General features: G+C 42.5%; 1 protein-coding gene across 1 annotated transcript; it reads right to left on the minus strand.

Moving 5' to 3' along the window:
• Positions 1-12,089: 12,089 nt before the first annotated feature.
• LOC118358758 (ras-related and estrogen-regulated growth inhibitor-like protein) lies at positions 12,090-23,590 on the minus strand. Its single transcript, XM_035736685.2, has 5 exons — positions 23,284-23,590; positions 19,479-19,535; positions 14,565-14,638; positions 13,394-13,542; positions 12,090-12,745 (listed from the first exon to the last, which is right to left on the minus strand). The coding sequence occupies exons 1-5, from the start codon at positions 23,333-23,335 to the stop codon at positions 12,460-12,462; spliced, it is 618 nt and encodes a 205-aa protein (XP_035592578.1). The 5' UTR covers positions 23,336-23,590; the 3' UTR covers positions 12,090-12,459.
• Positions 23,591-25,062: the final 1,472 nt, after the last annotated feature.

A 25,062-nucleotide genomic window follows, 5' to 3' on the forward strand; every position in this document is an offset into this window, starting at 1 on the left:
CAGAACATCAGCTATCTGGATTTTGGTGAAGGAGGCTTGGGGAGGCTCGGGCAAGTAGTTGCGGAGCTGTTGGCCGGGGTTGGGGTAGCCAGGAAGAAAGCATGGCCAGCCGTAGAGAAATGCTTATTGAAATTCTCGAATATCGTGGATTTATCGGTGGTGACAGTGTTTCCTAGCCTCAGTGCTGTGGGCAGCTGGGAGTAGAGGCTCTTACTCTCCATGGGCTTTACAGTGTCCTAAAACTTTTGTTCTGAATTGTATTAGTTTAATTTGAGCTGCCACTTCGGCAGATATCAATGGAGTTTTGCTTGCTATCTCTGTTCTGCCTGGTAGGCCCTCACTCTGAAACAGTGGTTGCGGCCTGAATCTGTGTGAGCCTAGCGTCACCTGGTTTGCCTCAATTGCCATCTGTGCTGCAACTCAGTTCTAAGATGAATTTCATCACGTTTCGAGGATGTCAGATGACTTGGACAAGCAGAGTGGGGCAACAACCCGAATGATGCTTCAATGTTTTCAGTACATATAAACCCACTAGGGCACTGTGCCAAGAGGAAATGCTGTGTACATGAGACCTTCTTTCTCACCTCCGGCCATTTGGAATACTTTTAACATGCATGTTGACTACCTGCTCTGTGTCTGCACTGAAGGCAGAGGGTGGCCAGGATTCAGTGCAAGTTTAGTTTATAGAGCAGTGCACTGTTCCATACTTTTCAAAAAGCATTTTATGCTTCAAACGACATTCCATCACTACCATCATCATTGTGGGCAGCTCGATGGTGAGAGATTTTGGCCTGCCTATGGTCTGTGGAACGACCAAGGTCCACTGTCACCCAGGAGCCCATTTCCATGACGTCACGATTCTGGCAAACTACTCCAATATTGACAACATCGTCACTCACGTAGGTTTTATCAACCTTTTTTTTAGGAGATCTGAGGGAGGACTACAAAAAGAAGGTAAGACCCTCGGTAAGACCCTCGCTAGCAGACCCTCGCTAGCAGACCCTCGCTAGCAGACCCTCGCTAGCAGACCCTCGCAAGCAGACCCTTGGTAAGACCCTCGCTAGCAGACCCTCAGTAAGACCCTCGCTAATTATCTCTGGCCCCTCCCATGCTACCGAAGGAGTTCGGAATGTTCCAGCCAACTCTTTGCCCTAAATGAATACCTGAAGAATCTTTGCAATGACAACAATGTCTCTTTTTGTGACCACTTTGGTTTGCTGTAGGAGCAACCAGCACTTTTTTTAAGAGATGGGATTCACCCTAACTGCAGGGGTTCCAGGATTAGTTCCAGCAACATCGCAAACTGTTTAAGAGACTGACAGACAGCATCTGGACTTGGAAACCATATCAACTCCTGTAGAACGGGCACTATGGTTATTGTGAGTAACCTCATTTATTTTCCTTGAACTCCGCCTTCTAGTGAGTATATACAAACTGTTGTCCTACCATTCTGAACTATTGGAGACTGTCAGAAAAGGTGGCTGTAACGTTAATAATTTGATTGATATTCCATTGGTTACCTCTAGGCAGATGCCCCAGGGGAAGAGTGGCCCACACTCTTTGAATACGGCATGTTTAAATGTTAGGTTTTTACTGAGGGCAAAGTTGATTGCATGTTTCTCACTGAAACGTGGATGTTTCTCACTGAAACGTGGATGAGCTCAGACTGTAGTGCCACTCTTATTAAAGCACCCCCCCACCCCACCCTAGACTACAGCTTTCCATACTCTATCAGAAAAGGGTAGGGGGGCAGCCACTATTTTCAGTAATGCTCTCAGCTGTAAGGACTTTTCATTTGGTGACTTTGGGTCTTTTGCACATCATGTTATAGTGTTTAAATGTCAGCCACCAGTGCTGGCCTGTATAGGTGTATAGCACTGCCCCACTTTCTTTGCTGATTTCTCTGAACTATGATAAAATCATTGTGTTGGGATTTTAGTATTCATGTTGACAAAGAGACTGACTCCAAGGCCATTTGAATTCATGATTTGTTTGAGCTCTATGGACTTTAGCCAACGTTACTGGGCCCACCCATAATTGCAGCCATACTCTGGACCTGATTTATTACCAAGGGACATTCTATTGATGTTGCTTTATCTGATCACCACTGTGTATTTATTTTATTACATTGTTACAGGTGATAACTGAAAACATTATTAAGAAATGCTATATTTTTATTTTATTTGACTTTTTTTTTAAAACTCGGCAAGTCAATTAAGAACAAATTCTTATTTACAATGATGGCCTACCTTGGCCAAAGCTGGGCGACGCTGGCCAATTGTGCGCCGCCCTATGTGACTCCCAATCACAGCCGGATGTGATACAGCCATGGACTGTAGTGACGCTTCTTGCCCTGAGATGCAGTGCCTTAGACCGCTTTGCCACTCAGGAGCCTGAAATGACCTCTGAAGTTGCTACAGATTTGTGTATGAACAGTACTCCGTCACCTATTCTGCCTTCCTCTTGTGGTGATTATAGTTGACTTAACTTTAATAGCAAATTAAGGGCAACCATTGATGCCATAGCACATGGGTATCAGTCAAGCAAGACCTGGTGAGAAGTTTGTGCCCTAGGCTACCATGCAAAGTGACTATGGATTTATTTTCCCTGGTTGACAGACATGCTCATCAGGAAAGAGATGTCACAATTTAAGCCTTCTACCTGCCTTCTCGATCCTATCCCAACCACCTTCTTCAAAATAGTTTTTATTTGCCTATCTGAAGAAGTGCAAGTTATTGTTAATCACATTGTTAATCAACTTCTATGGTGAAACCCCTTCTGAAGAAAAGTGATCTAAATTCTTCAGATCATAACCATTTTCAGGCAATCTCCAACCTTCCATTCTTAAGCAAAATTATGGGGAATTGATTTTTAAACAGCTAAAAAACTAAATAATTAAGTGCCAACTGTATTTTTGAAAAATGACAATCTTGTTTTCAGGCCCACCACAGCACAGAGACAGCCATAGTTAAAATGGTAAATGATCTTAGAGCCAACACAGATACCAAACAGCTCTCTGTCCTTGTGCTGCACTTGACACTGTTGACTATGATGTTCTTCTAGACAGACTGGAAAGGTAGGTTGGCAGGGAAGTGAGCCCGGTCTATGGCATGACAAAGCACCCTACACATTGGGCCAATAAGGTTAACCCACTCGTTGGGAATTGTAACTAGGATTGCTACAATGTTATATAGTATAGAGCAGTGATTCCCAAACTGTGCGGCGTGGTAACTTACATTTTTTTTAAACAATATTAAGGAACTTCAATTTACTCTTGAAAGTTGTAATAGTAGAATGCACAAGGTGACATTTTTAAACTGGGTAGTGCATCATCAGGTTTTTTTGTACTTCCCTGCCAACCTACCTTTCCAGTCTGTCTAGAAGAACAACATCGAGTCACTGAAATATCACATGAAAACACATTAGACATGTCAACATGTATAGAATTGCAAGAACTTCGCAGGTTTAAAGAGGGGTGTGAACAGTTTGTCATGAACACTGCTTGTGCCCATAGAAATAAACATAGGCCGCGTCTGCGGGGGGGGTATTCCCCAATGCTGGAAAGGGGGCCTGAGTGAAAGTTTGGGAACCCTTGGTATGGAGCACTGCGCTACATAACGCGGTTTGCATTTAAACCCAGCGAATGTCTTGTCTGTGAGGCTTGATAAGGCTACTGTGTGATTGGAGTCCAAATTGAGCCTTTTTCAGGAGCCACCGACTACAGTACTTTTGGAGGTTTTCTGAGTCCTATGGTGTGAAGGCCACTGTCCATGTGATTGGTTATTGATTTGACCATAGCAGCCTGGAAATCGAGGCTAATTGGACCTCTAAAAATCCATCCACTGTAATTACTTGAGATAATTAGGGACATAACTTGTTCTGACTGTCTCTCAGACTTCGGGTCTATGTGTTTGATTTGGCCTTGAGAGGTTATTTTTCATCTACAGCGATGAGAGAGCATTTCCTTGCTCTGTCTTTCTCATTTACAGTGCATCCTGAAAGTATTGTTACTCTACAGCCATATTCTAAACTGTATTTAAATATTTATTTCCCTCATCAATCTACCCATAATACCCCATTATGACAAAGCAAAAACAGGTTTTTATCAATTTTAGCAAATGTATCACATTTTGTATCACAAATGTATCACAAGTATTCAGACCCTTTACTCAGTACTTTGTTGCAGCGATTACAGCCTCGAATCTTCTTGAGTATGAAGCTTCAAGCTTGGCACTACTGTATTTGGGCAGTTTCTCCCATTCTTCTCTGTAGATGTTCTCAAGCTCTGTCAGGTGGGGAGTCGCTGCAGAGCTATTTTCAGGTCTCTCCAGAGACGTTCGATCAGGTTCAAGTCCGGGCTCTGCATTGTCTTGGCTGTGTGCCTAGGGTCGTTGTCCTGTTGGAAGGTAAACTTTCACCCCAGTCTGAAGTCCTGAGCACTCTGGAGCAAGTTTTCATCAAGGATCTCTATGTACTTTGCGCCGTTCATCTTTCCCTCGATCCTGACTAGGAAAAACGTGCCCACAGCATGATGCTGCCACCTCCATGCTTCACCGTAGGGATGGTGCCAGGTTTCCTCCATACGTGACGCTTGGCATTTAAACCAAAGAGTTCAATCTTGATTTCATCAGATAGAGAATCTTGTTTCTCATGGTCTGAGAGTCTTTAGGTGCCTTTTGGCTGTCATGTGCCTTTTTACTAAGGAGTGGCTTCAGTCTGGCCACTCTACCATAAAGGCCTGATTAGTGGAGTGCTGCAGAGATGGTTGTCCTTCTGAAAGGTTCTCCCATCTCCACAGAGGTTCTCTGGAGCTCTGTCATTGTGACCATCGGGTTCTTGGTCACCTCCCCTGACCAAGGCCCTTCTCCCCCGATTGCTCATTTTAGCCGGGCGACCAGCTCTAGGAAGAGTCTTGGTGGTTCCAACCTTCTTCTATTTAAGAATGATGGAGGCCACTGCTTCTTGGGGACCTTCAATGCTGCAGAAATGTTTTGGTACCCTTCCACCAGATCTGTGCCTCGACACAATCCTGTCTCGTAGCTCTACGGACAATTCCTTTGACCTCATGGCTTGGTTTTCGCTCTGACATGCACTGTCAACTGTGGGACCTTTTATATAGACAGGTGTGTGCCTTTCCATATCATGAATTTTGCACAGGTGGATTCCAATCAAGTTGTAGAAACATCGCAAGGATGATCGATGGAAACAGGATGCACCGGAGCTCAATTTCGAATCTCATAGCAAACATTTCTAAAAACCTGTTTTCTCTTTGTCATTATGGGGTATTGTGTGTTGATTAATGAGGAAAATAATGAATTTATTCAATTTTAGAATAAGTCTGTAACAAAATGTGGAAAAAGTCAAGGGGTCTGAATACTTTCCGAATGCGCTGTACATTCTGCTCTACTTTCCCAGTTTGTCTCTACTCTGTTTTTACCTGTCTGGATGTGTCAAGTTACTTTAATACCACATGCTTGATGGTCTCTTTGCAAATAATACAGTAGAATTGTAGACCTAAATGGAATGTTTGTCTGTGGCTTTTGATAAAATGGCGACAGGAGGCAAATATTAAGAGGCACAATAGACCTATTTTGATCCGGGGTAAATGTTACACTGCTGTAGGTACAGACCTAGGATCAGCTTTCCCTGCCCCAATCCTAACCTTAACAATTTGTCAGAAAAATACATAACTGACTCAAGATCAGTGTCTAGGTGCAAATTCACTTTATTCCTACAGTGCAGGCCCCACTTACTACATTACTGTCTGATGCCATCTAGTGGGTTAAAGTGAGGGAACATTGCATCGTTTTTGTAATCCTCAAAATACAGTGTTATGAAACGTAACCTTTTTCTCACCTGCCCTGTTAACTTTCTATTCTTAGGAATTAGCCATGGGAACAAAATCTGTTTTAAAAAGCTCACATAAAGGCTTTTAGTTCAGAGGTTAGGAAGAGATCCTCATTAAAACGCAAACTACACACTTTGAAATGATTAAATTATTAAAGTTTAACTTTAGTTGTCTCTGCAGTATAATTTAGTTTGTAAAGTATTTATAAAAGGAAATTGTAGTAATAAAACAGAAATGTAGTACAAGTCAACATATGAATAGTCAGCTAACATCACTTTAACCCGTTGTGTTCGTCATTATAGAATTGTATAAGATAAAAACAAGAGACATGGCAATAAGGCCTGAAATGTTTTGAACATGCCGTTATAAAAGTAATAAACCATTCCTCTGAGAAAATAGCTGAATCCACTTCTCATATTGACATATTGTGTCTATTCATTTTGTTTAATCTAAAATGAAGACGTATGAGATTAAATGATCACTTACTTTTGATTTAAATAACGAAGTAAACAGATTGTTTTACCCGCTTATTCTCACAGAAATGTAATAAAAGTTATTTTGATTAATATAGATCTGTAAGTTATATATATATATATATATATATATATATATATATATATATATATATATATAGCCATTTTACAACACCGGTCGGGCCTTTGAATATACCAGCTCAGTGGTAGAACTGTGCATTGTAACATACAAAACATGTAAAAAGCATTGCAACGTACAAAACATATCCAAGTTCCGCTCATATCTACAATACAGTCCTAGCAGTATACTTCAGCTTTAGACACCGACAGCTATATTTTTGGTCAGTTGTATCCATAGAGAACGATAGAGGCCGCTAGTTGACAACAGGCCGTATTAGCATGGGCAGCGCCATTGAGGGTCTCCACCATTTTAATGAAATCAACAGGGTGGGACCAAGGCCAATGCCAGGCCCAAAAAGACCATTTCCATACACGGCCACAAAGAGAAGTAAGATTTGCAAATGTGTAATAAGACACTTCCGTCTTCACCTTTGTGCACAAAACATCCATTTAATTATTCAAATAGCTGTCCCTGAGGACCCCTTTTTGTTTCATCACTCACAGCCGAAGACATTAACATTTTTATATTAATCAAATTGTATTTGTCACATGCTTCGTAAACAACTAAGGTGTGGACTAACAGTGAAATGCTTAATTACTGGCCGTTCCCAACAATGCAGAGAAAAGTAAAGTACTTAATAATAGATACATAATGAGTAACAAGAACCTGGCTACGGTGGGCTCAAAGTATTGCGATAGCGACAAATGTTTTGTTGTTTTGACTCTGTACTCCAGCACTTTCAAATGATAGAAATCACAGCACTTTTTGTACATAGCCAGCCATTTTAGGGGACAAAAAGTATTTGGACAAACTCACTTACTGTGGATGTACACTGCTCAAAAAAATAAAGGGAACACTTAAACAACACAATGTAACTCCAAGTCAATCACACTTCTGTGAAATCAAACTGTCCACTTAGGAAGCAACACTGATTGACAATACATTTCACATGCTGTTGTGCAAATGGAATAGACAACAGGTGGAAATTATAGGCAATTAGCAAGATGTTTGGCATTTGCCAGAGAACACCAAGATTGGGAAATTTGCCACTGGCGCCCTGTGCTCTTCACAGATGAAAGCAGGTTCACACTGAGCACATGTGACAGACGTGACAGAGTCTGGAGACGCCGTGGAGAATGTTCTGCTGCCTGCAACATCCTCCAGCATGACCGGTTTGGCGGTGGGTCAGTCATGGTATGGGGTGGCATTTCTTTGGGGGAACGCACAGCCCTCCATGTGCTCGCCAGAGGTAGCCTGACTGCCATTAGGTACCGAGATGAGACCCCTTTGTGAGACCATATGCTGGTGCGGTTGGCCCTGGCATTGATGCTATGGACTGGCCCGCCCATTCCCCAGACCTGAATCCAATTGAGCACATCTGGGGCATCATGTCTCGCTCCATTCATCAACGCCACATTGCACCATAGACTGTCCAGGAGTTGGCGGATGCTTTAGTCCAGGCCTGGGAGGAGATCCCTCAGGAGACCATCCGCCACCTCATCAGGTGCATGCCCAGGCATTGTAGGGAGGTCATACAGGCACGTGGAGGCCACACACACTACTGAGCCTCATTTTGACTTGTTTTAAGGATATTACATCAAAGTTGGATCAGCCTGTAGTGTGGTTTTCCACTTTAATTTTGAGTGTGACTCCAAATCCAGACCTCCATGGGTTGATAAATTTGATTTCCATTGATCATTTTTGTGTGATTTTGTTGTCAGCACATTCAACTATGTGAAGAAAAAAGTATTTAATAAGAATATTTCATTCATTCAGATCTAGGATGTGTTATTTTAGTGTTCCCTTTATTTTTTTGAGCAGTGTATATTACAGCAGTAAAAAGTTAAGTATTTGTTACCATATTCATAGCACACAATGACTACATCAAGCTTGTGACAAATTGGTTGGTTGCATTTGCTGTTTGTTTTGCTTGTGTTTCAGATTATTTTGTATAGGAAGTTAGCCGCACAAGCTAACCTCTCACCATCACAAGAACAGAGTTATCTGTAATGGTGATAGCATCCACATTAATATAGAAGTTTTTAGAAACATTATACTCTTATTTACAATAAAAGTGACTACAAAATGTCACAATACATTATTTACCATTAATTTCTATTGTGCACAAAATAATCTGAAACACAAACAACAAATGCATTTTACCAATGTGTAGAATCACAAGCTTGATGTAGTCATTACGTGCTATGAATATGGGATCAAATACTTAACTTTTCACTGCTTTAAAAATTCACATCTACAGTAAGGGAATTTTTTCAAATAATTTTGGTCGCCTAAAATGGGGGGACTATGTACAAAAAGTGCTGTAATTTCTAAATGGTTCACCCAATATGGATAAAAATACCCTCGAATTAAAACTGACAGTCTGCCCTTTATCTTCATAGTCACTGTATCCTTTCAAATCCAATGGGTTGGAGTACAGAGACAAAACAACAAAAATGGTCGCTGTCCCAATACTTTTGGAGCTCACTATACATAAAAGGGGTACCATTACCAAGTCTGTGCATGGGGTAATTGAGGTAGATATGTAGATATAACTAGGAATAAGCTGACAGATAGTAAACAGTAACAGCAGTGTATGTAAGGAGTCCAAGTTCAATGCATATAGTCCAGGTAGCTATTTGATTAACTATTTAGCAGTCTTATGGTTTGGGTGTAGAAGCTATTCAGGGTCCTGGTGATTCCAGACTTGGTACCACGGTACCGCTTGCCTTGCGGTAACAGAGAGAACAGTCTATGACTTGGGTGGCTGGAGCCTTTGACAATTTTTAGGGCCTTCCTCTGACACCGCCTGGTACAGAGGTCTTTGACCTCCTCGCTATAGGCTGTCACTTCGTCAGTGATCAGGCCTACCACTGTCGTGTCATCACAAACTTAATTACGGTGTTGGAGTTGTGCGGTCATGGATGAACATGGGGTACAGGAGGGAACTAAGCACGCACCCCTGAGGGTTTAGACAGGTTACCTTGGCATTCTATGGTGGTCTGCTTGAAACATAGGTATTACATACTGATTCAGGGAGAGGTTGAAAATGTCAGTGAAGACACCAGCTAGTCGGCGCATGTTCTGAGTACACATCCTGGTAATCAGTCTGGCCCTGCAGCCTTGTGAATGTTGACCTGTTTAAAGGTCTTACTCACATCAGCTACGTAGAGCGTGATCCCACAGTCGTCCAGAACAGCTGGTGATATCATGCATGGTTCAGTGTAGCTTGCCTCGAAGCGAGCATAGAAGGCATTTAACTAGTCTGCTAGGCTTGCGTCACTGGGCAGCTCACAGCTGTGTTTCTCTTTGTAATTCGTGATAGTTTGCAAGCCACATCTGACAAGCGTTAGAGCCGGTGTAGTACGATTTGATCTTAGTCCTGTATTGGTGCTTTGCCTGTTTGATGGTTCATTGGAAGGCATTTCTTATAAGCGTCCGGGTTAGTGTCCCGCTCCTTGAAAGCGGCAGCTCTAGCCTTTAGCTCAGTGTGGATGTTACCTGTAATCCATGGCTTCTGTTTGGGATCTGTAGTGGCACTGTGGGGATGATGTCATCGATGCACTTATTAATGAAGCCGGTAACTGATGTGGTAAAGTCCTCAATGCCATCGGATGTGTCCCGGAACATATTCCAGTCTGTGCTAGCAAAACTCCCCTGTAGCTTAGCATCCGCTTCATCAGACCACTTCCATATTGAGCACGTCACTGGTACTTCTTGCTTGAGTTTTTGCTTGTAAGCCGCAATCAGGGGGACAGAGTTATGGTCAGATTTGCCAAATGGAGGGCGAGGGACGGCTTTGTATGTATTCTGTGTGTGGAGTAAAGGTGATCTAGAGTTTTTTTAGCCTCTAGTTGCACAGGTGACATGTTGGTAGAAATTAAGTAGACAGATTTCAATTTTCCTGCATTAAAATCACCGGCCACTAGGAGTGCCGCATCTGGGTGTGTATTTTCTGTTTGCTTATGGCCCTATACAGCTCGTTGAGTGCAGTCTTAGTGCCAGAATCGGTTTGTGGTAGTAAATAAACAGCTATGAAAAATATGGATATAAACTCTCTTGATAAATATTATGGTCTACAGCTTATGAGGTATTCTAAATCAAGCGAGCCGAACCTTTGAGACTTCGTTAATATTAGAGATTGGGCACCAGCTGTTGTTAACAAAGAGACACCACATCACCACTCTTGAGCTTACCAGACACTGACATTCTGTCCTGCCAACACATAGAAAAACCGTTAGAATATCATCCATGTCCTTGTTCAGCCAAGTTTCTGGGAAACATAGGATATTATTCCAGTTTGTTCTCCAGTGACTGTACATTCACCAATAGGGTAGAGGTGGATTATTTACATGCCTCTGTAGTTTCATCAGGGTACCCGCATGTGGGCCTCTATATTGCCATCTCTTTCTCTTCCGAGTGTCAGGGATTAGGGCCTGGTCCTGGGTGAGCAGTACAGTGTGCCGTCGACTCATTGAAGTAGAGATCTTCATCCAAATAGAGGTTACTGATCGCTGTTCTGATGTCCAGAAATCTTTTTAGCCTTAAGTCATGATGGCGGGAATATTATGTGCAAAATAGGTTAAGATCAGCGCAAAAAAAAAAAAACAATAGCAGAATTGGTTAGGATCCTGTAAAACATTCCACCGCCATTCTCAACATCCAATGTCTGCCATGTTTTTGGATGATTTGATGATGTTGTCATTGCTCGCCCTGCTCCCTGTGCGCACTGAGTGCTAGTGTGCATGTGATGTTGGTCTGTACAAACCTTATGCAATCCGGATATAGACGGTCCATGAATCATCGTATGTGAACGTGAGTAGTTTACCAAGAAAAATACGGTCGAACATCTTGGATGTCCTATTATGCCTCAGTGGGTGGGAGTCATGTCCTGGAGGGATCAGCCAATCATGAAGAAAATGGACTACTTCAAAATGGAGATAGTATGGACAGCTCCTTTGAGGCTGTCACAGATGCTATAATGGAACAGATAAAGATTTTTATTTAACTTGGCAAGTCCATTAAGAACTAAATCTTATTTACAATGAAGGCCTACGCCCTGACCCGGGCGGTGCTGGGCCAATTGTGCGCCACCCTATGGGACTCCCAATCACAGCCGATTGTGATACAGCCTGGAATCAAACCAGGTTCTGTAGTGATGCCTGAGAGGCAGTGCCCTAGACCGCTGCGCCACTCAGGAGCCCAGTTAGTTAAAGGACTCATCTCCTATCTCTATGGTTACATCCACCTTGGGGGAAAAAACACTGACAAAATAGTTGATGAAACCAACACAGTAAAAGTATAAACATTTTAATCAGCGTCACTTCTCAGTAGTTGATGGTTGAAAATATGATCAACAGGACCTTTGTGTCAGCAGGTTATGCATGATCTTTTTGCCCCCAACTGATTTTAATAGACCAATAACAGATATGTTCAAACCTCTCTGCCATTATGAACTTGTGTTAAGCTTACAAATCCCTGCCATTTCAACTGGGCTGTGGTTATTCTCCCCCTTCCCCTGCTAACTTGGTAATTTGTCCCATTCCCCACCAGGCGTTTAATACCGCGTCACGTGCTAGTCGAAACTAAGAAACTCAAATGTCAGACTTGCTAACTGGTTGAACACGGCACATGTGTAACTACAATCAGTTAGCAAGTCAGGAATTTCAGAGTTTCCTAGTTCCCACAAGCACATGAACGCGGCATAAGACCAAGCCCAGACAGTCTGGAAGAAATTTCTTGAAAAATTGTGGTTAGCAAAAAGCATTTTATTATTTTTGGAGGAAAATTGTAACCGAAAACAATTAAAGTAAGTCATTTATTGTTACCCGGAAATTATTTGATACAGTGTGAAGAAGCTATGGAGATCAAAGATCAAAACCGCTACCCTGAGCCTTTAAAGGGGGGTTTATGGGGGAATCCTCTTCACCATTATCCTTACTATCGGAGTCCAACTGTAGTTCTAGGTAGGCCATTCTGTCTCTCTCAGCCAATCCCGGCCCATCTTTCTGGGGATATCACACGGACTTCCTCCTCTTGCCAAACATGTTGTTGATGAGCTTGGCCATGGACTTGGAGCTGCTGTAGCAGCGTCGGTCGGCACGGTACTTGAGGTGCTCCATCACTTGTCTGATGAGCTGGGTGAAGAGGTTGGCGATCTCCTGGTAGCTCTCGGCTGCCGACACCTCCTGGAAAAGGCAGCGGTTCTCCTGCGCCAGGGTGCGGCCCTCCTCCTCACAAACCTGCCGGGCGTGGCACAGGTCCTGCTTGTTGCCCACAAGACAGACGGGCACCTCCACCTCCCTGGCAGAGTAAAGCAGAGACTGAGAGTCAGTGTATTTTCATTTGGAGAATCGAGGTGTGCTTCTAGTTTGACTAGGTATCAGAGCAGGTATCAGAAGATAGGGCATTAGCATCTCATATGAGGGAAAAGTTCAAGCGTATGACAACGACTAACTGACTTCATGCCACACATGGTTTCTTAATGTTTTTAGGCTAGTTTTATTAGTGGGTGGGACTAAAACAAGCAAGCCTTTTACTGTAGGTCTGGAAATCCTGCCATTACAAACCACCGAGCTCCTGAGATATGCTGCTCTATCCAAATTAAGCCCATTCCCACTGCCTTACTGAGATGTTTTTGTCTATGACAGTTTGATGTATATGGGTGACCCAGATTCATGCCCTTGCTCGGTCTGTTTGGCTTATAGAGAAGATGTATGCCTTGCCCCTCTGGGCATGGGTTACAAAACGCACCCTGAGACTTATAACTGCCATTCACCCAGTCTGTCTCCCCATCTCATTGCACTGTCCAACAAAGAACAAAAAAATAGTAAGAGTGTGATTTCCGCTCTTTTTTTAAAGAGAAACAGAGGTACTACATGGACTTACAAATGGTTTTGCCTCTCACCAAGCCTCCCAAAAATGTAATTCCCTGTTCAGAGGAGCTCTCACCCTTTGCAGTTCTCAATCCGTGTCTCTCTGATCTGCTGCAGAATGTTTTCGGCATTGATGAAGGATGTCCGGTCGCTGATGTTGTACACCACCACAAAACCATCAGCCCAGTCCACCGGCTCCTCCGCTATACACCTAGCCTCAGTTCCCTGTCAAACAACACTGCCACAGTTAGGTAGCTCAACACTGAGACGTGTTCATTAGACACAAAACAGAAGAGAACGGACTGAAACAAGGTAGGGACTATCTGATCTAATAAGAAACATACATTTTCGTTTATGAACATGATTATGATGTGTTCTTCTTAAATTCTCAAAAATTATACTGACATTTTCTCTCAAGATTCATTCTGTGCATCCTACAATCTCCGCATTAATCATTTTTAGGTTAAATAAGATTAAATCAGTCCTGTATCAAAACAGAGACCGTGGTGTATATGGCAAAAGACAAGTAGTTCTTTCACACGCCGAAACCCCTTGGCTACAGGTGCTGCAGAGCAGTGAACATCCAGGCTCACACCAACCTCTCTCTGTTTCTGTTTCTCTTTAATGACGTGGCTTTTCTATATGAAGGTGAGAGGTCTTAAAGATCGAGCCATGGGACAATGCATCTAAAGCCACTCTAGCATTCCTCTTAGGTCTTGGCTTACAGCGAGCTTTAGCAGAAAAGTACAATAGATTGGCCTTTCCCCCTCTGGGCCTCAGCCTCAGGGTGTTCCAATAAAGCAGAACTTTGTAGTAAAAACCCTCTGAGGTGTCTGGCCTGGTTGGTTACGCACAGAACAGCTTGTATGGCTCTCTTTCTTCAAAGGCAGACTCATTGGCACTCACTGCCTTGGGATACACTCGTAAATCCCATCAGATTTGAAACTCTAAGGTATGGATCATCCATGTGCCTGCGGAAAGTAAACATTAGACTGCTCCTGGGGTTTGTGCAAGGGGAAAACCAGGTCACGGGAGTGCAGTACAACGCTACCCCAATGTTGTGACAGGTGTTGTTTAGGAAGATTTGGCCTATGTTGTATTCTGTTGTACTTCAGAGCAAAGGTCAAACACCTCCAGGTTCAGCTGTCTACCATTGATGCACAATGTTACAATAACGTTACCTAAACGCTATGACAGGTTTTTTTTGTTTTGTTAAAATACTGCTGTTTGGAGATTTTCTGTTGTACCTGAGCGCAAGGGTCAAACACCTCCAGGTTCAGCTGTCTACCATCAATAGATAGTCTTTTACGATACAGGGAATCTAGAACAGAGAAGGTATCCATTAGAAACGTGTGAGTAAACTAGCCCTATTTACCCGTACAGGGTACATACACGTGTTTGCATGACTTACATTGATGTGCAGTGATTGCTTTAAGAACAAGAAGCACAGGTGTAATTTCTACACCATAATTAGGCAGATGGATAATAATATTTGATCAACATTTATTGGTGTTGAGATACCACTGCACATACACTACCGTTCAAAAGTTTGGGGTCACTTAGAAATGTCCTTGTTTTTGAAAGAAAAGCACATTTTTGGTCCATTAAAATAACATCAAATTGATCAGAAATACAGTGTAGACATTGTTAATGTTGTAAATCTGCCATTTCCAGCTACAATGGTCATATTTAATGGAATATCTACAAAGGCGTACAGCGGCCCATTATCAGCAACCATCACTCCTGTGTTCCAATAGCACGTTGTGTTAGCTAATCCTCATTTTAAAAGGCTAATTGATCATTAGAAAACCCTTTTGCAATTATGTTTGCACAGCTGAAAACTGTTGTTCTGATTGAAGAATAAATAAAACTGGCCTTCTTTAGACTAGTTGAGTATCTGGAGCATCAGCATTTGTGGGTTCGATTACAGGCTCAAAATGGCCAAAAACAAAGACTTTCATCTGAAACTCGTCAGTCTGTTCTTGTTCTGAGAAATGAAGGCTATTCCATGCGAGAAATTGCCAATAAACTGAAGATCTCGTACAGCGCTGTGTACTACCCCCTTCACAGAACAGCACAAACTAAACCTAACCAGAATAGAAAGAGGAGTGGGAGGCCCCGGTGCACAACTGAGCAAGAGGACAAGTACAATAGAGTGTCTAGTTTGAGAAACACACGCCTCGCAAGTCCTTAACTGGCAGCTTCATTAAATAGTACCCGCAAAACACCAGTCTCAACATCAATAGTGAAGAGGCAACTCTGGGATGCTGGCCTTCTAGGCAGAGTTGCAAAGAAAAAGCCATATCTCAGACTGGCCAATAAAAATAAAAGATTAAGATGGGCAAAAGAACACAGACACCGGACAGAGGAAGATTGGAGAAAAGTGTTATGGACAGACAAAGTTTGAGGTGTTCGGATCACAAAGAAGAACATTCATGAGACGCATAAAAAATGAAAATATGCTGGAGGAGTGCTTGACACCATCTGTCAAGCATGGTGGAGGCAATGTGTTGGTCTGAGGGTGTTTTTGTGGTGGTAAAGTGGGAGATTTGTACAGGGTAAAATGCATCTTGAAGAAGGAAGATCATCACTCCATTTTGCAATGCCATGACATATCCTGTGGACAGTGCTTAATTGGAGCCAATTTCCTCCTACATCAAGACAATGACCCAAAGTGCAGCTCCAAACTACGCAATAATTATTTAGGGAAGAAGCAGTCAGCTGGTATTCTGTCTATAATGGAGTGGCCAGCACAGTCACCGAATCTCAACCGTATTGAGCTGTTGTGGGAGCAGCTTGACCGTATGGTACGTAAGAAGTGCCCAACCCAATCCAACTTGTGGGAGGTGCTTCAGGAAGCATGGGTTCAAATGCCTTCAGATTACCTCAACAAATTGACAACTAGAATGCCAAAGGTCTGCAAGGCTGTAATTGCCTTCCGGCGCCGACAGAGATGGCCGCCTCGTTCCTAGGAAACTATGCAGTTTTTTTTTTTTTTACGTGTTATTTCTTACATTAGTACCCCAGGTCATCTTAGGTTTCATTACATACAGTCGAGAAGAACTACTGAATATAAGAGCAGCGTCAACTCACCATCAGTACGACCAAGAATATGACTTTCGCGAAGCGGATCCTGTGTTCTGCCTTTCACCCAGGACAACGGAATGGATCCCAGCCGGCGACCCAAAAAAACGACTTCGTAAAAGAGGGAAACGTAGCGGTCGTATGGACAGACTCCGGAGACGGGCTCATCGTGCACCACTCCCCAGTATACTTCTCGCCAATGTCCAGTCTCTTGACAACAAGGTTGATGAAATCCGAGCAAGGGTAGCATTCCAGAGGGACATCAGAGACTGTAACGTTCTTTGCTTCACGGAAACATGGCTCACTGGAGAGACGCTATCGGAGTCGGTGCAGCCAGCTGGTTTCTCCACTCATCGCGCCGACAGAAACAAACATCTTTCTGGTAAGAAGAGGGGCGGGGGCGTATGCCTTATGGCTAACGAGACATGGTGTGGTCACAAAAGCATACAGGAACTCAAGTCCTTCTGTTCACCTGATTTAGAATTCCTCACAATCAAATGTCGACCGCATTATCTACCAAGGGAATTTTTGGTAGATAAAAAAACTTTATTTGACTCTTTGGAAACTGGAATCCATACATCCTGAGGCTGCATTCATTGTAGCTGGGGATTTTAACAAGGCTAATCTGAAAACAAGACTCCCTAAATTGTATCAGCATATCGATTGCGCAACCAGGGCTGGCAAAACCTTGGATCACTGCTATTCTAACTTCCGCGAAGCATATAAGGCCCTGCCCCGCCCTCCTTTCGGAAAAGCTGACCACGACTCCATTTTGTTGATCCCTGCCTATAGACAGAAACTAAAACAAGAAGCTCCCACACTGAGGTCTGTTCAACGCTGTTCCGACCAATCTGATTCCACACTCCAAGACTGCTTCCATCACGTGGACTGGGATATGTTTCGTATTGCGTCATACAACAACATTGACGAATACGCTGATTCGGTGTGCGAGTTCATTAGAACGTGCGTTGAAGATGTCGTTCCCATAGCAACGATTAAAACATTCCCAAACCAGAAACCGTGGATTGATGGCAGCATTCGCATGAAACTGAAAGCACGAACCACTGCTTTTAATCAGGGCAAGGTGACCGGAAATATGACCGAATACAAACAGTGTAGCTATTCCCTCCGCAAGGCAATCAAACAAGCTAAGAGTCAGTATAGAGACAAAGTAGAATCTCAATTCAACGGCTCAGACACAAGAGGTATGTGGCAGGGTCTACAGTCAATCACGGATTACAAAATGAAAACCAGCCCCGTCACGGACCAGGATGTCTTGCTCCCAGGCAGACTAAATAACTTTTTTGCCCGCTTTGAGAACAATACAGTGCCACTGACACGGCCTGCAACCAAAACATGCGGCCTCTCCTTCACCGCAGCCGAGGTGAGTAAAACATTTAAATGTGTTAACCCTCGCAAGGCTGCAGGCCCAGACGGCATCCCCAGCCGCGCCAACTGAGCATGCGCAGACCAGCTGGCTGGTGTGTTTACGGACATATTCAATCAATCCCTATCCCAGTCTGCTGTTCCCACATGCTTCAAGAGGGCCACCATTGTTCCTGTTCCCAAGAAAGCTAAGGTAACTGAGCTAAACGACTACCGCCCCGTAGCACTCACTTCCGTCATCATGAAGTGCTTTGAGAGACTAGTCAAGGACCATATCACCTCCACCCTACCTGACACCCTAGACCCACTCCAATTTGCTTACCGCCCAAATAGGTCCACAGACGATGCAATCTCAACCACACTGCACACTGCCCTAACCCATCTGGACAAGAGGAATACCGACAGCATCGTGAAGAAGGCGCAGCAGCGCCTCTTCAACCTCAGGAGGCTGAAGAAATTCAGCTTGTCACCAAAAGCACTCACAAACTTCTACAGATGCACAATCGAGAGCATCCTGTCGGGGTGTATCACCGCCTGGTACGGCAACTGCTCCGCCCACAACCGTAAGGCTCTCCAGAGGGTAGTGAGGTCTGCACAACGCATCACCGGGGGCAAACTACCTGCCCTCCACGACACCTACACCACCCGATGTTACAGGAAGGCCATAAAGATCATCAAGGACAACAACCACAGCCACTGCCTGTTCACCCCGCTATCATTCAGAAGGCGAGGTCAGTACAGATGCATCAAAGCTGGGACCGAGAGACTGAAAAACAGCTTCTATCTCAAGGCCATCAGACTGTTAAACAGCCACCACTAACATTGAGTGGCTGCTGCCAACACACTGACTCAACTCCAGCCACTTTAATAATGGGAATTGATGGGAAATTATGTAAAATATATCACTAGCCACTTTAAACAATGCTACCTAATATAATGTTTACATACCCTACATAATTCATCTCATATGTATACGTATATACTGTACTCTATCATCTACTGCATCTTTATGTAATACATGTATCACTAGCCACTTTAACTATGCCACTTTGTTTACATACTCATCTCATATGTATATACTGTACTCGATACCATCTACTGCATCTTGCCTATGCCGCTCTGTACCATCACTCATTCATATATCTTTATGTACATATTCTTTATCCCCTAACACTTGTGTGTATAAGACAGTAGTTTTGGAATTGTTAGTTAGATTACTTGTTGGTTATTACTGCATTGTCGGAACTAGAAGCACAAGCATTTCGCTACACTCGCATTAAGATCTGCTAACCATGTGTATGTGACAAATAAGATTTTATTTTATTTGATTTGCTGCAAATGGAGGATTCTTTGACAAAGCAAAGTTTGAAGGACACAATTATTATTTAAATTAAAATCATTATTTATAACCTTGTCAACATCTTGACTATATTTCTTATTCATTTTGCAACTAATTTAATGTATATTTTAATGGAAAACAAGGACATTTCTAAGTGACCCCAAACTTTTGAACGGTAGTGTATCTGTGATACTTTGCTCCACTGATGCAGTATGCGAACAACACTATGGCCATGATATCATGGAGTTGTGGGCCTGTGGGCCTGTGGGCCTGTGGGGCCGTGTGTTTGCAGTATGTGAACAACACTATGGCCATGATATCATGGGGCTGTGGGCCTGTGTGGAGCACCTACTAGTGTTGGAGGCGTACTCCCCGATGAAGCGCTTGGTCAGAAACCGCACCAGGACAGCTGGAGGAAATCGACCAATTAAAAAGAAAACAAGGTTACACTTTGTCCAGTGGAGGAAAATGCATTTTCATATGATCCCTCAGGCTGAGGTTGTGTCCCAAATGGCTCCCTATTTACAGTATGTACACTACTATTGACCTGATTCCTATGGGCCCTACCTGATCCCTATGGGCCCTGGTCAATAGTAGTGCACTTTATAAGGTGGGTGTCATTTGGGATGCAGACTTGGTGAGGGTGCAGGCTTGATGAGGGTTCCAAAAGCCTGAGGAATCAGGGGTTTCATCTAACCCCACACATGAAAGGTTTGGCCTCGATGGGTTTACCTCGAGGGGGGTGTGCATATTTGGCAAGCAAAATTGGCTATTTCTGCTCGTTCTCCCTTTCCAGATTATGAACACACTTCCCTCTCTGTGAGAGATGAGGTCACAGCCGTCAGACTCAATTGAAGCCCCAGGTTGAGTTTTACTGAGTTCTGGTTGAAGCGCTCCAGTCCACTTGCACCCACACATGCTCATACACACACATACAGTAATGCACACGCATACACACAGATACTGGCAGAAACACAGAAACAGACCGATAGATACCTACAATGTAAAATATTTAATGTTAAATATACAGTAACATTTTTGGCAGCACTCTCCCTCACACACTCACTGTCTCTCTCACTCCCTCCCTCTCTCTCACACTCACTGTCACACTCGCACACAGATCCCTGCAGTCTCTGGGCTTCTAGCCTCACAACACAGTCGGTGCATCTCCACAGAAACCACTCTGCAGTGCAGTGTGCCAGGGGCAATGGTACACCCTGCTGTTTTATTAAACACATATACCAGGGTCGTATTCACATATACCAGGGTCGTATTCACATATACCAGGGTCGTATTCACATATACCAGGGTCGTATTCACATATACCAGGGTCGTATTCACATATACCAGGGTCGTATTCACATATACCAGGGTCGTATTCACATATACCTGCTACCAGGGTTATTCACATATACCAGGGTCGTATTCACATATACCAGGGTCGTATTCACATATACCAGGGTCGTATTCACATATACCAGGGTCGTATTCACATATACCAGGGTCGTATTCACATATACCAGGGTCGTATTCACATATACCAGGGTCGTATTCACATATACCAGGGTCGTATTCACTAGGCACCAAACGGAAAATGGTCTGCAACAGGGAGGGGCTAACCTGCACTTGTCCAATAAGAAACATTTGTTTTCATTGAAAAACATTTTCCATTGCAAAATGTTTTGCTACGGTGTGCACTAATGGGCTCTGGGCTCCCAAAGGCTGCAGTGACTCACTGAATACTGATATTTACCAGACAGGGCGCCATGCAGCCACAAGACTCTTAATGAGTCCCCCTGCCTCCCTCAAGTCCAGACAATGAAAAACGACTGCACAGTCACTGTCCCTACCAAGTTAATTTCAATTGATTTATTGTGGAAAATATATGGGGTTTCTTTCACTCACGAGTCCCTCAGAGAAGCTGATGCAAATAATAAAGATTGTGATCATTTTCATTAGTATTCACTGAAATATTTTATTTCCCTATTACATTCAAATCTGGGGATATATTTATTGAATTCATATCTGGGGATATATTTATTGAATTCATATCTGGGGATATATTTATTACATTCATATCTGTGGATATATTTATTACATTCATATCTGTGGATATATTTATTACATTCATATCTGTGGATATATTTATTACCTTCATATCTGGAGATATTACGTGATGCTTTTCCATTCATGTGTACAGACATATATTTGATCAAGGGTCATTCTGCATATCCAGTACTATATGTGACTAAATACTCATATTGAAGAGTTACACTGATTGACCCCTCATAATGGATGTTTTCTCAGACCACACTCCCCTCCATATCTGAATGGGACTCCCATATATTATCACATTGTGGGACAAATTATGACAAACAGTGAGATTAAACAATTTTTTACATGCGCCCACATACACTCTCAGAAATAAGGATACAATGTGTTCTTAAAGAGCTACAAACACTTGTCACTGGGGTGGTACCCTGTAAGGTCATCTTTTGTGCCTTCCGTTATAGGAACATGATTGTACCCTTGTTCATGCCTCAGACAGTACCTTTCTTACATATAGTCCACAGGTATACATTTAGAAAATGTACATTTAGCCTTTGTAGGGTAGAATCACAATAAAAAGCTATTTTTTCTTTGTAAGTGACAAAAATGTTTACCTCTACCATAGACTACTTAAACTGGCACAACACTTTCACTCACGGGTGGCCAAAAACAACTAACGGAAAGCCATGCCCCCATTAAGCCATGCCTCCAAAATAATTTCCCAGTGTGCCTTGCCTTTTCGAGTGAATTGTAGAGTTACCACCCATTACTGTATTTGATAATGACAGAGACATTTTTAGCCCTGTGGCCTTCACCGACCGAGGACCTAGGTGAATTTTGTCATTCAAATGTAAGTAATTATAACAATAAAATACATCTCACAAGGCACTACTTTGAGGGTCTGTGCTTACCCTAATACAGTAGGCTGAAACTCATGGTTTACATGCCACATCAGATTGCAGTAATTTTTCACATTACCTGCTTATTCCATCCCAGTTCCAACCATGGAAAAGTTTCCGGAATTTTGCAAACCAACCTGCAATTCACATGATGTTAGCTTGCAAAGGGATAAGTAATTCCTTTTGGAATCCAGCCAGAGTTGGACTATCCTACAGGTGGAATTCTTATTTACCAGCAACCTTCATTCACTGACTTCCAGGTTCAGAGACAATGTGACGAGACTAACTAAGCCATTTAAACTGGAACAACCATTTCAGTAACGGGTGCAAAAAAAAACAACTGTATTGATTCGTTTAGAAAAATGAATGTTATTTAGGTTTATGTAGCATAACATGAATGAATCAATGCAAAATCAGATATTTAAACGTAAATATTATAATGATTATGGTACAAATTTGCCTTTTAGGATACCACCATAGTAACCACGTTTCCATCCACAGGTTTTATGCGTGTAAAGTCGTATTGTATCAAATAGATAAGAGCTGTGATGGAAACAGGAAGTTTCGGTGTATTTTCATAAATGTCGACCGATAATTTGTTCATTCGACATGGTGGGATCTTTTGTGTCAGTAAAATAAATTCTGAGGGAAATGGCGGTGAAAAGGGCTTCATGTGCAAATATTGATATAATCAAAAATATATATATATTTGTCACATGCAGCGAATACAACAGGTGTAGTAGACCTTACCGTGAAATGCTTACTTAAAGCCCTTAACCAACAATTATTGGTCGACACAGTGTGTTGTGAAATCTGTGAATGTATTGTAATGTTTTAAAATGATATAAACTGCCTTAATTTTGCTGGACCCCAGAAAGCAGCAGCTAAGGGGGATCCATAATAAATAGAAATACAAATGCAGTTCAAGAAATAGTTCTAACCATAATAACCATCATATCGAAGTCAATTTGGAACCACGTGATGAAATGCTGTGTAGTCCTCCAAATTCTGTATGATGAAACCATTATTTACATGCTCCCACATACATACAGGTGTGTACTTGTATGACTTTGATCTTGAACTTGTTTCTCTTTAGAAGATTGATTAGATTACAGCCCCAATCCCCCCCCTTCCTCCCCCTCCCCTCCCTCCAGGCACAGGGACTCTATCTGACCTAGAGATTTCTCTGCTCCCCGGTGGATCTCTCACCTGATTTCCCAGTGCCCTCACTGCCCAGCAGGGCCAGTTTGATGTCGTTCATGTCGCTCTTGATTTCTCTCCTCTGATCTCACTCTGGTCCAGTCCTGTGCTGTGCTATGGTGTTAGATGGTTAGCTTTAGCAGACTAACATGCCTTTTGGTCTTGAGAGCAACAGAATGTGGACTGCCCCTTCAAAGAGTGGTTTCACAAATGCTTCCCTCTCACGAGACGCACATCCCTCTTTTTCTCTCACTCTCCACTCTCTCTTTCCCACTCTTAATTCCTATCTCTCTCCCTTTGTTAGCCTTTTTATATCCTCTGTCTGTTTCTTTCTCTCCTCTCTGTCTTTTCTCCCACTAAGGTGGAGGTTACTTCAAGGTCACTGAAGTAAATATTTTCTATCCGCTCTATGCTTTCATCTCCGTCTGTACAGTATTCTATGCCTCTTTTCACCATGTGATGTTTGCCTTTTCCCATTGGGTGAAGGTTCTCTACACGGTTTCGTTGTTTTGAAGTTCAGCTCCCTCCCCCTTATTCACCTATAGCATTACTGTTCATATACTGTAATGTATTTAGTTGTACTTCATGGTGCATACAAATAAATACATTCATTTACATACAATCCACAGTGCACACATTGAAGAAGTTCCGGTGGTGAGTTGCTAGTGGCCATGCTAGTGGGAAAGTCTTGGATTAATACTGTATGACATCAAAACTCTGTATCAAAACATCGATCATACTCTGACATCGAACTGAGCTGTTTTGGATGAGATGTCAAACAATCCGTCTCCCCTCAGCTTCCCACCACATAGAATGTGGCACGTGTAGCCATTCCATCATCCTTAAACCTCAATTCCATAGACTGTAGACGAACACCAGCCAAGAAATGCAATATTATAGAAATTTCAGACATTTTTTCCCCTGACCTTCTGCTTGTGCAGGGCCTTCGTGCCCCTTTCCAATCCGATTTAATTTGATCTAATTGTATCTGTTGACTATAAAGCCACTGACCCTGTGGCTGTGTTCACCTAGGATAACACTGTATTGGAAAACTGAAACAGCACCGTTTAACTGGTTTAAAGTTAGGTTAAATGCGAGCAATTCTAGAATGTAAAATAATAACATAGCCACGACATGTTGATCCTCAGCAGCCATATTGTGTGGTACTCCATTCAGACACAAAGGGCTTTTGAAATGTTTACTAAAATATGGATTTGCTCTTCAAATTCAATCTCACTTCAAATTGTATCCAGAGGGGCTGACCTCACACGAGGAGACATAAGTGCTACCACATTGCAATGAGTTTGGGATGAAAAGAGGACGGAACTTGTTTCCTTTAATATCTGCTTCATTATCTGTAAAGGTGCAATCTGGAATTCAAACGACAACAAAGGAGTCACTGCATTAATTTATTTGGGGCAAAAAGCTGAGGGATGGAGGTAGATAAATGTAACCACACAATAATTCATAGATTGATTTATGGGATGCAAAGGCTGATCATCCATGAGATCTAAATGATTGTTTTAAGCTATACAATATCTGTTTACAATGGAGTAAAATAAGCTTATAGTTTGGTTTCTGTTGGGGTAAGACAGGATAACCATGAGGCATATACAGTTGAAGTCAGAAGTTTACATACACCTTAGCCAAATACATTTAAACTCAGCTATTCACAAATCCTGACATTTAGTAAAAATTAAGATCACCACTTTATTTTAAGAATGTGAAATCTCAGAAAAATAGAGAGAATTATTTATTACAGCTTGTATTTCTTTCATCACATTCCCT

The sequence above is a fragment of the Oncorhynchus keta genome, chromosome 26 (genome assembly GCF_023373465.1).
Source record: "Oncorhynchus keta strain PuntledgeMale-10-30-2019 chromosome 26, Oket_V2, whole genome shotgun sequence".
Taxonomy (NCBI): Eukaryota; Metazoa; Chordata; class Actinopteri; order Salmoniformes; family Salmonidae; genus Oncorhynchus; species Oncorhynchus keta.